This window comes from Epithele typhae, assembly GCF_022376455.1.
Source record: "Epithele typhae strain CBS 203.58 chromosome Unknown BXZ73scaffold_6, whole genome shotgun sequence".
In the NCBI taxonomy this organism is placed as follows: Eukaryota; Fungi; Basidiomycota; class Agaricomycetes; order Polyporales; family Epitheliaceae; genus Epithele; species Epithele typhae.
The window spans coordinates 509,292-523,079 of NW_025954197.1; the positions used below are offsets into that span (position 1 = coordinate 509,292).

Genomic DNA, 13,788 nt, shown 5'->3' on the forward strand with positions numbered 1-13,788 from the left:
TGATGCTGTCGTATGGCCACACTCCTGAAGTGTGGCCAAGTGGCACAAGGCACAAGGCAAGCGTGCCATGGACATGGTCTTAACCCGCCGCCCCTCAGCATTCTCTTCTTGCGCTCCTTCCCCCGTCCACCCTCCCTGTGTCACACTCTGCAATTTCCCCTCCACTCCGTCCCTCCCTTCGACGCTCTGTTATGCCCCCCACGCGCAATTTCGCAATCCGCGCCGGGTTCCACGCACCCGGTATCGGCCCGTACAAAGGCCAACTCCACGAGGACACCTTCACAGGCGCGTTACCTCGCCCCGACCGTCCTCACCCCGCTCTGCCCTCGCACGCTGCAGTGCCTCGAGAGCTCTGCGACCACAAACAGGTGCAAATGCAAGAGCCCTGCGTGCAACCGGGCCCGCAGATCCGCGCCCTCGTCCCCGTTGGCCACTGGGCACTTCGCGGCCCCGCGCAGGGTCTCGCGCGTGCACCGATCCCGCCGTACCCACAAAGCCCGTACACAGCCTCCAGTGCAGCCTCGCCAGACGTCCCCGGCCCTCCTCCCTCGCGCACGCCGTCGCTAGCGCACTCCGGCTCGAGCACCAGCTCCTCGAGCACGCCCTCGATGCCAGGCACCCCGGTCCACCCGGCGCACCCGACGGCCTTCACCAGATCGTGGCTGCAACAACAACACGAAGGGGTCAGTATGCCGCCTCTACTGCTCGATGCGCGCTCACCTCGAGGGGGTATTGTAGCAGGCAGCTGAGCCACCCGTCTCCGGGGAGGCGCACAAGAGCGTGAGTGGCTCAGGCCTGGTTGCCAGATATGATCAACAGCTATACCACGCCCCCTTCGGCTATGAGCTGGAATCTGCCTCGCCGAACGTGCGCTACGAGCAAGGGCACCCGAGCCAGAGTTTTGTCCAGATGGTTTGTCTCACACTCCCCTAAACAAATAAACCTGGCTCACCCATTCAATGCATCAACTTCGTAGGCCTACCCCCAATTCGGAGCCCCATCTCATCCACACTGGGATCCACGCAGCGCGCATACCGCGCGCACTAGGCCTGTTCCGCAGGATATCCACACAACACTCCCTCCAGGAATGCCACGCCCACAGCAAGTTCCGCCGCAACCGGCTCACTACTGGATACAGCCGAGTCCCAGTCCCAGAGCACGCGGATCGCACAGCGCCGCGCCGGCATACCACCCGTACACCAGACAAGTGCCCCAGCGGTACCCCCAACACGGCCACGCGAACCGACCGTCGCTGCACCCCACACCCCAGCACTTCTACGCGCTCGCTCCACCACCTCCGTATGCGCCGATCCACCCCAGCGGGCAATCCTGGCATCCCCCGTCCACCTTGCTGGCCCAAGGCTACGGCCAGACGTTCCTCCCGATCCCCCCTCCCCGTGGCTTCCCCCGTTCGGCGCACCCGTACCTCGCCGCCCCGATCCCGCGCGCCCCGGTATACTTCGACGAAGACTGCTACGAGATCCCGCCTCCGCCGCCGCCGCTCTCCCCGCCCCCCTTCGTCCGCTCGCGCGCTCCAAGCCCCGCGGCCGTCCCGCTCGAGCACGTCGCACGCGTGCCCCGGCTCCCTACACCATCTCCTGTCCACGACGCGCTCCCACCGCCGCCCACGCCCATCGCCGTGGAGGTCGAGGTTGAGGTGAAGGCCGAGCTGCCGGACGATGACGGCGGTGCGCTCGCGCCGGCGGCGGAAGCCGGCCAGGTGGTGATGGACTGGTCCGAGATCGAGGTGGACTGGGACGCGGCCTCGTATGCGCTGTCGGAGGAGACGCTGCGGATGCTCGACGGCTTCGTCGATGGCTCGAAGCCAGTCGTGGACACGAGCACCTCGCTCCTGGATGAACTCAACGGACCATTGCTGTTGTGACGGGCGTGGCTGCTAGCCTGGATAGTATCTTTTCGTTCACTCAGCGCTGTGCGCGACCTTGCTTTCACTCTAGAATGTATCAACCCGAAGGCTACTCGACTGGCGCACCCACTGTATCGTTACTAGATCTGTAACCTTGTCTCATGGGTCTCATGGTCCTCTCATTAGCTTATACCTGTAATATATATCCACATGTAAAATGGATCTGGGTTCACCGCTGAGACACGTCGCTTTCCGAGCATTTGCATCTACAAGTACAGAGGTACAGCAATACACACGAAAGCACAGACAAAACAAGATCGACGAGATAGCCTGTTGATAGTGTCACCACGCTCCGATCGCCCGGCATAACTCACCGATACATATACAGCGACGACGTGCACAACATCAGTCCGACGTCAGGTCAATCACGTCGCCCGGGTCGTACTCCCGCCTCTCTCGCTTGACCGGCCGGCGGGGCGTTCTCTGCACAAACGCAATGAGCTCGTGCTCCGCGGGCAGTCGCAGTCTGAGCTCGGACGCGAGCGCTCACCTTCTGCGGCCGCTCGTCCTCCGAGTCCGTGAGCTCGATGTCGATCGTGTGCCCGTTCCACCCGAGCCCCGCGCGGGACACGGGCTCCTCCTTGACCCGCGCGCGTGCGGACGCGGACGCGGGCCCCGGCTCGGGTGCGGGTGCGGGTGTGGGCTCCGGTTTGACGGCGGGGCGGTCCTTCCCCTTGCGGGCGTGCGTGCGGGGGAGGGGGGGCAGCGACGGCTTTTTGGGCGGGCGCGGGTGCGGGTGCGGGTGCGCGGAGGTCTGGGAGGAGCTCGGGCCTGGCTCGTTCTCGTTCGCGGACGCGGAGGGCGGGGGCATGATCTCTTGCGCCTGGAGGATCGCTGGAGGGGCACGACGACGTTGAGCGTGGACGACGAGGAAGGCAAGGGGAGCCACGGGGCGAGGGAGAGCAGGGGGACGCGCACCTGCAGGCTTGTACTGGAACACGAACGTCGCGACGGGGGTCGCGCGCCGGTCGAGGGGCAGCGCGCAGACGCGGCCGTGCACGCGTGAGTACCGCTGGACGCCGCCCAGCCTGCGGCGGCGGCGCGCGCCGCGCGTGAGGAGGGGCGCGGAGGAGCGAGGGGGCGCGAGGGGACGTACGAGACGCAGTGGCCGCCCACTTTCTTGCTGCGCTCGTGCACGGTGCCGACGGGCGCGAACTCCGCGGGCCTGTAGGACACCTTGCGGGCGTCCCCGTGGACGTGGATGACGCGGGCCTCGATCGTCCCGAGCGCGTCGCCCGCGCCCCCGGCCCAGGGCGCGTCCTCGTCGTCTGCCAGACAGTAAGACCACCATCAGCATAAAGCCACACAGGCATGGCGCAACCGCGAGCAAGGAAGTTCAAGGATGGTGATCGGGTGGCGCGTAAGACGAGCAGTATGAGAGGACGCACCCGTGGTCTGGAGGTCCGCAAACTGGAACGGCTGGTACGTGTCCGCAGACTGGGTGCTGATGCCTCGTCTCCGTCCTATCGCTCCCGGAGGGTTGTGTGTCTTCCCGGCGGGACGCCCGTCGAGGAAGGTGCGGAGGCTGAAATGGTGCCCGTCGCGACCGTTGTGGTCCTCCCAGCGGACAGTGAAGCGCTGGAACGGGCACGGTGTTAGGATACGCGCATCATGGAGAATCGTAGAATGGGGAAGTAGAGGTTACAGACGCGGCGGAGGAGAATCTTAGGGCTGGGCAGTAGTTAACGCACCTTTCCGCTCTCGCTTGGGATGAAGCATGTGGTGGTGTTGCCCTCGTTGTGAACTTGAAACTCAGGGATGACCTTTCCCTTGTCGTCGGATATCCAGATCTGGTACCCGTGGAGGAACATGAGGGGCAGAGGCAAGTGGCGTAAGTAGTACCAGTCGACTGTCTCTGCAGCCACATGGCGGGGGTTGCACGGCCCGGTCACGTTCTATTGTGCTCGTCACAGTGTGACACATAACTATCGATGTTACGCTCGGGGATTTCAAGTTTTCAACTGGAGATTAACCCGGAACCGGAAGATGCGCAGGAGGTGACAGAAACGAAACACGTAGTATGCTACATAATACAGATTCATACGCCGAGCGGCCCGGACGAAAGTATGTGTACAAATTGCCTCTCCATTGGCAGAGTCCAAGACCACTCCCTGCTCACACTCTCTGACTCCCGGGTATATCATCAGTCGACCTCCGAACTCAAGCTCTCCTCTGACCGAGCACCCTTCTCCCTCACACTCGCCCCCGCGCTCCCCGACGACGACGACGACGACGACGCGAAGGTGCCGATGCTCTCCTGCGAGCGCGCCTTCTCGCGCACGCTCGCCCCCTCCGCGCCGTCCTCGGCGGGCTCGATCACCACGCACCACAACACCCGGCCCCACGGTCTGTCGGGCGTGCGCTCGCCCTTGGGCAGCCGCTCGCAGCAGACGAACCGCACCGGCTGGCCGTCCCAGTAGCGCATCAGGTCGATCGAGATCCCCCCAGGCAAGCGGAGCGTCACCCCCTCGTGCCGGAACTGGAGGAAGTCGTAGCAGAAGTCGGTCGTGACGACGTCCTGGCGGGGGAGAACGGACGCAGGTGAGCACTCGCACTGCGCGCGACGCGAAGGAGGGAGGCGGGGAAGAGGGCGGAAGAACGGAGATGGGGACGGGAATAACGACGCACATCGGGCCCAAACACGACCTCCTGCCTCCGCAGCGCGTTCGCGAAGTAGCCCCTCCGCTTCGACGGAGTCTCCTTTGGCTTCGCCGCCCGCGCCGTCGCCCCCGGCGTCGTGCGCAGCTGCGACACGTCGTCCAGGATGGGCTCCTTGGGTGGGAACGCGGGCGCGCCCGTTGCCATCCTACGTCGGTGCTGCATATAGGGCATCGTCGCAACGAGAGGCGAGAGCGCCCATGGCTTCTTGCGCGATGCGAGGTCGTGCTCGAGCGTGGGGTCGATGAAGCTGGAGCAGGTCACAGAGGTGGGCGAGGGGAAAGCGCAGCACGAAGGAAGGTGAGAGAGATAGGGAAGAAGGCGGAAGCGATTAGCGTCGCGCTCGTTGGAGCCAGAAGGGTACGTACTTCATGAACTTCAACGCTGCGCTGAAGCCCCAAGGGAGCTTGAACGGGCGGTCGAAGATGTTCCCGAACAGCAGGTCGTCTGCGGAATACTCGCGCAGGAAGCGGCCTGCACGGCGGGCAAGGAGCCGTCAGCCTTTCTTCCACCCGGGCAGCACGCATACAAGCTGGGAGCGGGAAGATGAGAGACGCACCTTGCACCTGGATGCTCCAAGTCACGCCGCTGCGTTTGCGAAAGTAGTCGGTTTCGCGGGCGACGCCTGTGTCGGGGTCTTCGAGGCCTTTGATGAAGATTGCGACTTCGCCCTCGAAGGAGTCCGTCGAGATCTTCACAGGTATGCCTGAGTTCACGTTTACGGGGGTGAGGTCGTCCACGGAGGGACCCGCGAGGACTTGTAGTCGTGGCATGTTGTAGGGAATGTTCGTAGGGAGTGCTGGAGTCGCGTCGTCGTGGATAGTGTGGAATAGCTATGCGCGTAGTCCAGACGCACACGTTGACGGGCAGATATCCCGGAGTCGAGATGATCCAGCGGGAGAGGAGGATGGGGAGGCGGTAGGCCAGCTACGCGCGGGGGAGGAAGGAGTGTTTTTGAGGGAGCGTGGTGGGAAGAACCTGACGTCGAGTGGAAGACGGGGGACGCCACTGTCGTGCCCGCGTCGCTGCATCGAGCACCGGCGTTTGCCGTCTGCGCGATGGAGCCGCTATATCTGGCCGCTCCCGCCGTCCTCCTCCTCGATTCCTCACACGCGCGACTGCGGAGGCACTGCGCGCAGTGGATGGGGGACACGCTCTCGGAGGGCGATGTCGGAGGTGAGAACGCGAGCTCAAACGAGGACGGGGCTCGCGCGCAGTGAAGCGAGTCCGGAGAAGGATTCCCACACGGCACGGTCTTCTCGGACACTGCTGCGCTGCGCGACGGGATGGATGGATTGCTGCCATGCTGAAATCCATCCTGGATCGGATCTGTTACAGTCATACTTGACTGTTTCATCGCGCCTGTAACGCTCTCGAGCAAGAGGAAAGCGAGGCGGGACTGGTTTCGAGAGTGAGATCTGGATATGCACATGCAAACGTCCGGCCCGTTTTCTCCGCTCGATTGGCTCTGATGATGATCATGTCAACGACCAGCTGGACACCACCCACGTTCTCTCCTCCCACTTCTATCTGTGCCCTGGGGTCACTCTACTCGTCCAGTACCAACATTACCTCCCGGGTGCCAATAGCCCCCGATCGCGTAATCCTGGCACACCAGAAGCCCCGCGTGCGCGGACAGCGGCATGGTAGACGTGATATCGCGAAAAATAAGGAAGGGTGCACATATGCGATCCTTAAGACGTCTCAACCTGCGCAGACCCACAGCTACTGTGTGGAAGTACGCGGCAGGTCGCGACGATGGACGCGTTCGCGTGCGTGGGGTCCTCTGGGGGTTCCGCGGTCCGTAACCGAACAGCTCCTCTGAGGCGGGCCCAACATTTCCTCGGAGGCGAACCACAGGCGGATCCGGAGGCTGGCCACAGTGGCTGACCGCTGCCGCAGTCCATATGAACCCGGGCTGCCTCTCGAACTGCCCTTGCTTTTCCTCACCTCAGGTCCGTACCCGATACGTCTTCACTAGTACTTCGCCATCCAACACTGACTCCTCTTGACAGCTCTCCCCCTTTCTCACTGTCGGTCTTGGTTCGAGGACCGGGGTCGCTCCCCGGCCCTCCCGGGCGGTATGGACCTGTTCAGAGCAGGGCGTACGCGGGCCATCCGGCTTAGCGGCGCCCTCCGCGCGCGGCAGGCCAGAGCCTCCGTGCGTGGCTGGGCGCAACCCCATCGAGTCGGAAGCCACGGCGCCAAGTGGTTCAGCTTCCTAGATAGCTGCCGTGGCTTTCGTCCTTCCGCGTGCGCCTGCTGGCGGTGGCAGCAGCGCGGTGTCCTGCGGGGCCGACAGTCCGACTCTACCACTCGTCCTTCCTGCTCCGCTTCGGGACCCGGTGTTTCAAGCCCCCCTCCCCCCCCCCCCTCACCGCCACCCCGTCGGCTCCGTGAGCCGTTCGGGGGACGGTAGGTCTTTCTCGGTGCTTGTATCATATTTCATCCTCTCCCTTCCATGCCTGCAGCTGATCTGCATGGTTCTCCCCGGCCGTATTTTTCTGGCCGCTTCTTCTCCCCTTCGCCTTCACCTTTCTCTTTCATAACACTTCCTGGAGGAGTTCCTCCAGGGGTTGCCCTGAAAGACAAACGGTGTGAAGGAGGTGCGATCGACGTGCTCATATGTTCGTTGGGCGCCTTGTTTCGCGGCCGAAGAGCATGGCCGGGTGATGCCGGCTGTGGGCTACGTTCCAGCTTTGCGCTCGTTGCTTTGACTTTGGATTGTCCACAGGCTGAGTGGCCCAAGTCGCGGGAGGGCCTTTTTCCAGCGCATTCTTCGCACCATCTCTGCATCTCGGCAAATTTCCGAGCTTCTTGGCCCTTCCGGGGGTGTTCCTTGGGCGCTTGTGCCGCACGACCTTCCGCGCCGTCAACACGCGCCTGCAGCGCTGAACTCCTCCGCTCATCTCTTCTTCTCCCCCCACCACCCCCCGCCCTCGCCCTCGCCGCCTCTCCACTTCCATCGCGATCGACAGGAAACCTGGACAAACGGAACACGCAGCCATGTCGCTCGTCGGCTCATACGTCGCGCTGCGAATCAACCCGAAGGCGATGGTCGCGGAGTACGGCGACGGCCCGGTCCTCGCGGTGGCTAGCGCACTGGGCACGCGCAGATACGTCGCGCTGGTGGTGCAGGTGCGTCCTTCATACCCCCCTCCCCATGCGCAGATCCCCTCGCCGCCGGAACTCTCCCCCGCGCGCTCCCCCAAACGCAATATTCATATCATCACGCAGGAAGTCCTCCCCCAGGCGCTCATCTATCCCGGGTGGCGCACATATCGCCTCGCGTTCCTGGGCCGCCATGACGCGCCCAAGCACCCCCACGACCTCCTCTCGAGCGCGTGCGTCGCCGCGCTCGCACACGACGACCCCACCGCGGTCGCGCTCGCCCCGTGGCGGGTGCTCAGCGCCGTGCGCCCGTCGCGCGCGCTGCCGTTTCCCGCCGGGCAGCAGTGCTGCCACTGGGTCTCGCTCCAGGACGCCTTTGTCCGCGTGCACGAGCAGTCCCTCGCCCACGTTCAGCCCCTAGCCGAAGACAACGGGGGCCCCGCCGACGGCACCGACCACGCGCGCGCCTGGACCGTCGCGGAGCGAGACGTCCGCAAACTGCTCGCGGCCGCGCGGCGGTGCGAGGCGGACCGCGCGAACGTCCGCGCCGTGCTCCCGCCCCCCGCGGGCCGCATCCGACGGGCCGCGGCGGTCCCCGTCCTGCAGCACCCTCGCCCGGCGCAGTTGTATCCCGGACAAGAGTTCGGCGTCCTGCCCCCCGCAGCGCAGGGAACGTCGCTGAACCAGCTCGCGGACCTCGCGCTCGCCCCGCCGCCGCTCACCCCGCCGCCACTCACCCCGCCGCCGCCGCGCACCTTGAGCCCAGCGGACACCGCGGCGTCGGCGTCGGGCTCGGAGCTCTTTGAGCGTGTGCACCCGCGGCTCGACGACGACGCCGCGAGCGTATACTCGACGGACCGCGAGACCGATGCCACCCCCGCGTCTTCGTGTCCGACGCCGTCGCCGGTGCCGTTCCCCGCGCAGAAGGCGCAAGTGGAGGAGGAGGACGAGCCGCTCGACCTCTCCATCCCTGCAGACATGAAAGCGGAGGACGCGCCGTTCGTCGACGTCAGTTTAGACCTGGGCGCACTGGAGGACGTCGCGAGCCCCGACGAGTTCTTCATGGAGCGCAAGGTCGTCATGCAGTACGTCCGCCCTCCCACGCTCCCCGCTCCGCCGCAGGCTCACGCGCCGTCTCCCCTCCGCGCAGGCTCGTCCAGAAAGCGAAGGACCGCCAGCGCAACGAGCTCACCTCGCCCTCCGTCACGCTCTCCCTCCCCGAGCGCGCGCCGCGCCCGAACAAGCTGAGCAAGCGCGCCCGCCCCTCGCACGCGCGCGCGCCGAGCGCCACCTCCACCCTCGCGTCGATGTCGGTGTCGATGTCCGCCGTGTCGATCCGGAGCGCGCCCACCGAGCTCGGGGTGCTGGGCCCGCGGTTCGCGCTCGCGCCGTCCGGGCACGCGCGGAGCCTCAGCGCGGGGCAGCAGGCGGGCGGCGGGCGGTCGCAGACGACGCTCGCGTACGTGCCGCACAGTGCGCAAGCGCGCTCTGAGTCCAAGGCGGAGGCCCGGGTTCAGGCTCAGGTGCGAAACCCGACCAAAACGCGACGGCCGCCGTGCGGGCTCGTCAAGACGCTGAGGCGGGTGCTGGGCAGGCCGCACGAGCCGCTGTGAGTGCTGCCTGGCTATATGCGCGTCTCTTTTTATTCCTTGTGGCTGTGGGGCTCTGAGGGAGAATATGCTTCCGCTCCTCCGAATATGTCGGAACTTGGCGCGTTTTACGACCGCTGTGCTTTGCTGTGCACTAGCTAATTTCACGAACACTTGATGCTTACATGCCGTACCTTATGGATATCGTAGTGCAGAGGCTGGGGGTACATTCAGGGGATACATTCAGATGTCCACGAGTACGCTCGATATACAACTTGATTGCATAAGACACGATGGGCTAGGAGCCAGGAGCTGGGTTGTTTCTAGAGCAATCCCTTCAAGTGCCTCAACATGTAAGCGGACATAGAAAATCTTGCTCCAATAACGTGTGGCTCCTCTGGGATTCGAACGAGAGGCGCCTTGTTATGGACGACGTTCAGTTCGATCCCAGAGCTGAAGCATGCAGCGGCTTGACGCCAAAGGGTTTGCGATACCATTGGCTTCAATGTCAGGAGCACAGTACTTGAGAAGACGATATGACGAATAGCGAAGGTTGAGACTTACGGCTCGCCCATCACAAGGTTGTCACCCGTGTTGACCGACGGAATCAGTCCCAGTGAGCTAACCAAAGCAGCAGCGGTATCAGCACTGCAAGGAGAATATAAGTGACAGCTTTACATCGAGGAAATGAAGTACGGACGAGAGGTCACCGTAGAGCGGGGCGACTATGACGTCATCGATTTTTCATGCGCGCGAGTACCATCCATGGCGCCGAAACATGGTCGCTGGTGAGATGGCTCAGCGTTGCGTAGAGCCCTCGAAGTCACTGGTAGAGGGCACTGACCCCACGAACTGCTCCTCGATCTTGACTCCATCGAAACGAAGTACTGTTCATCTTAGGATGGGACGTTGTCCCACGGATTGTCTCTCTGAACAGATCATCCCTGACCGGAAGAACGCTCGACTTGTGGATGATGGTGACTTGCTGCTGCGCGCGTTGGCTCATGTGGGTTCGGAGACGGAAGTCGCAGTCATCTTGCGCGGGGAGAGCTGTCAAGAGGAACCGGTGTCGGCTGGCGAAGCGACGACGTATCGAGTACGGACTGAGGGAAGTTGGAGGAGTGGCGCAGGTTCATATGGGCGCGACCGCGGCCAGCCATGATCTGCCCCCGGGGAGCTGGTCTTCCTCTGGCCAGGGGGCTGTTCGGTTCGGTGGTGGAACGCAGAAACATTGGCAGGCCTTGAGTCCATCGCCTCCACCGGAACTTTTTCGCGCCGGTGCCGACCGAACCGGATGTCTAGGATCGAAAAAGAGCACGAGGTGCGCTTATGTGTCCTTTCTGAACCTGTAAAGCCTCGGTGGATGAGCGCGCTCAGAGGAGAACCGACGCGCTTGATGGTATGCAGCACGATACGAGCTGGATGGAGTGGTGGATTAGGTCGGTAAAGAAGATATGCGGTAAGATTAAGGCCAAAGGTGACACTACGCTACAAGCCGACAGTGGAGACCTTCGTCTCCAGTCCCTCGTAGAGGCGATCCCGGATGACCCATGGCGTGTACTGCCACATGCGCTTTTGGAAGACGAGATACTCGACCACTGGGCGGACTTCACTCTGGCTGACGAGAGCGCCAGTCTTGTTTAGTCGTGTCTCCACGCTCTGCACACGAGAAACGTCAGGGCTCCGCTGGTGTAAATGTCTCGCGCAGCACACACTAACCTGCAACGTGTCGAATCGGACGAGGGCTTGTACAAGCAGAGTGCTACCGTGTTCCGGCTGCCTGCTGCCAACAAAAGAGTCTCGTGCGCGTAAGCTCACCACCTGGCATGGTGTCCGCTCTCCGTGGAATCTCCAGACTTGAGAGTATCGAGGGTCCTGACTGTGTATAATCTTGTTGTACTCTTGGACCATGCTTCCGGTGGACAGTGACCTGATCTTCTTCGTATCACGGCTGCAAGGAATGAGTGGGGAAGCATCGTACTCAAGAGGAATACGCACGCTGCGATGGCTTCATTCAGTTGCAGGTAACTCTCTAACGCTCCCTTACGGAACGGCGCAAGCCAAGACGTAGATCTCGTGGAATGAGAGAAGAAAAGCTGCGGGCTGAATGGCGACTTGACCTTGATCCCAGGAACCGACTGAGCTTTGGCCATGTAGTACATACTACACAAAAGTAAGAGGAAACCTGAAGAGAAAGAGCTGGAGCCACTCACGAGATCATGTTGTGGAACCGATTCCGTACGTTTTTCGAGAGCTGAGTCAAATGATCAAAGAGTCCCGCTCCTGACTTCTTCGCGAACATTGTGGGGATGTGGAGGTCTACGCAGGGTGAGACCTCTCGAAGGACGCATTCATGGATGCAGCTCACCTGAAAGCTCGACCTCCATACTATTCACGTCCGCCGTCCCACTGTCTTGTAGCCACCGCACGCGACCCATGAGCTCTAGTGCTTCCTCCTTCGACTTCGGGGCTTCAGGCGGAGGAGGTTTACGCGCTCGCGGAGCATTGGCACTTGCGACGTAACATCGGTGCTGGACGAGAAGAGAGGTCCCAGGTCGCCAGTAGAAAGGGGCGCGGTGAAGCGCTCTGAGGGCAGGCCGTGTTGTCGAGAGGGTCATAGTCATCGAGGGATACGACGGAGAGAACGTTCCGGACGGTCCTCGAAGGTGCGCGCACCGTCCACGGCGGACGCGTCGGACTCGATCGGTGCCAGCACGACACGTGCACGCACGTGGCGCCGAAATTCGTCTCGTCGCCGCCTGGCCGTGTCATCGGCCGTGTCTGCACCTCTTGCTTGCACTCCACCACCACCACCACCTCCTGCTCTTGTCTCTGCTTTACTAGTCATGGCTGTACGTGTCGTCGACCATCATTCTTGCATCCATGCTAACTCTGGTGCTATCTCCAGCGTCAGTCTCGCTCCTCTCGCCCTGCTGCCCGTCCCGCCGCACCTGCTGCTCAGCAGACCCGCAGCGCGCACACCGCCGCTGCCCCCCACCCCAGTGCGGGCTACCCGCCTGCGCATGCACCCCCGGCGCCGCCCCATGCCGCGCAGGCGTCGTCCGGCCAGCCAGGCATGCTCGCGCAGATGGCTGCCACTGCGGGTTCCGTCGCCGTTGGCTCAACGATCGGCCACGGGCTCTCCAGCATGCTCTTCGGCGGCTCCTCGCACCCCGCCCCCGCCCCGGTCGACCAGGCCGCGCCCGTGCAGCAGCAAACGTACCAGCAACCCCAGGGTATGAGCTGCGAGATTCAGGCGAAGGGTGAGTGTCGGACTTATGCGGACGGTCCGACCGGGAATGGGTTGCTGACCGAGCGCGTTTCGGGGTTAGATTTCACGAAGTGTCTCGAGGCCGCGGACGTGAACGCGTGCTCGTGGTACCTCGAGCAGCTCAAGGCCGTGAGTTTTCCGTTCCGTCCTGCTCTCCCACGTGGCTGTCGGCCGTGAGCTGACGTTCCGCCCTCTCCGTAGTGCCAGGCTGCGGCGTCCCGCTACACGGGCGCGTAGAGCCACCTCAGAGATCTTTTCCTCGTTGTTCCCAGGGACCAAGGATGTTGCGGCACCTGCCGTCTAATGTAGTGCTGTGGCTACTATCCCGTGTTCAATGCGACGCCCACCACTCGTTCTCAATCAGCATACGTGAGAGCGCGTGAGAGCTGCAAAGGCTGCAGGTACGCCCTTGCCGTCTAATTCCAAGACAATACCTGTCCCTTGCTCCCATGCCATCGACGGTCGTCGGGAGTGTGACGTATGAAAGATGTCGAGTTCGGAAGGTTTCGGACATTGGCGGCTCATCGTCCGATCGGGCGGATTGAGTTTATCGAACGTCCGTTGGGTCCGTTAACTGTGGCGTCATTCAGAGAGCGAGAAGCCAGGCCGGCAGGGTTTCTTAAGCTAACGTATTGTGGTATGATAGTCTCACGCCGGTCAATCGTTGAAAGCTCCATCAGTCGCTTTCCCGGAGGTATTAGATGTTCTCCTGGCTGTAGTCATGACCAACTTTCTATCTAAGTCACATTGGTGTGTGGGCTCTCGAGGTATATGGGAATTGAGCATGCGCGTATGACGCCACCTGCCCTGGCACGAAGGAATTTTCTACTCAATCTCTCACACCGTTCTTCTCCGCTGCTCTCCCCGCCGGAGAACAGGCATCTAGAGCACGAAGAAGTAATCAGCGTTCGGCTTCTTGGCTCATCAGGCCCATTTTCTTATCAAACTAGGCCCAAAAGTGCAGATAGTCCTCCACGGCGCACGGAAACGCAACTTCTGGTTTTGGGGTACGGACGGAGTACGTACTGAGCATTCTTGAGGCGGCCTGAGACTGGCACATGAGCTGGCCTTCGAACAGACGCTCCAAGTAGAGTTTGCGGTCAAGGGGCTGCAATGCTGAAGTTGCACTGTGAAGCTGCAGCGAGAAAGAGAGTCGATGTATGAGTCGAAAAGAGCGCCTAGTTGCGTGCGTCAGATCAACGGCCCGGTCGAGACCCGTTTCGTTTTAGTAA

The 13,788-nt window shown here is 62.5% G+C and overlaps 5 protein-coding genes across 5 annotated transcripts; 3 read left to right on the top strand and 2 right to left on the bottom strand.

Annotated features, from left to right (window-relative positions):
• Positions 1-191: 191 nt before the first annotated feature.
• Positions 192-1,885, top strand: BXZ73DRAFT_98107 (uncharacterized protein; the record flags this gene model as incomplete). Its single annotated transcript, XM_048027597.1, has 3 exons — positions 192-683; positions 739-912; positions 977-1,885. 3 exons carry the CDS (start codon positions 192-194, stop codon positions 1,883-1,885), a joined length of 1,575 nt encoding a protein of 524 aa, XP_047881196.1.
• A 1,140-nt stretch (positions 1,886-3,025) lies between these two features.
• BXZ73DRAFT_13557 (uncharacterized protein) lies at positions 3,026-5,358 on the bottom strand (the record flags this gene model as incomplete). Its single annotated transcript, XM_048017485.1, has 7 exons — positions 3,026-3,195; positions 3,316-3,505; positions 3,619-3,776; positions 4,127-4,445; positions 4,556-4,835; positions 4,954-5,059; positions 5,145-5,358. Coding segments are annotated over 7 exons (1,437 nt in total), but the record flags the coding sequence as incomplete, so codon positions are not given.
• A 2,233-nt stretch (positions 5,359-7,591) lies between these two features.
• BXZ73DRAFT_74907 (uncharacterized protein) lies at positions 7,592-9,309 on the top strand (the record flags this gene model as incomplete). The annotated part of the gene is made up of 3 exons (XM_048022119.1): positions 7,592-7,723; positions 7,757-8,781; positions 8,847-9,309. The coding sequence occupies 3 exons, from the start codon at positions 7,592-7,594 to the stop codon at positions 9,307-9,309; spliced, it is 1,620 nt and encodes a 539-aa protein (XP_047881198.1).
• Positions 9,310-10,773: 1,464 nt separating this feature from the next.
• BXZ73DRAFT_41786 (uncharacterized protein) lies at positions 10,774-11,903 on the bottom strand (the record flags this gene model as incomplete). Its single annotated transcript, XM_048018841.1, has 5 exons — positions 10,774-10,944; positions 11,005-11,236; positions 11,284-11,448; positions 11,499-11,604; positions 11,654-11,903. The coding sequence occupies 5 exons, from the start codon at positions 11,901-11,903 to the stop codon at positions 10,774-10,776; spliced, it is 924 nt and encodes a 307-aa protein (XP_047881199.1).
• Positions 11,904-12,131: 228 nt separating this feature from the next.
• BXZ73DRAFT_74909 (uncharacterized protein) lies at positions 12,132-12,793 on the top strand (the record flags this gene model as incomplete). Its single annotated transcript, XM_048022120.1, has 4 exons — positions 12,132-12,137; positions 12,194-12,548; positions 12,618-12,685; positions 12,758-12,793. 4 exons carry the CDS (start codon positions 12,132-12,134, stop codon positions 12,791-12,793), a joined length of 465 nt encoding a protein of 154 aa, XP_047881200.1.
• Between the last annotated feature and the right edge of the window lie 995 nt (positions 12,794-13,788).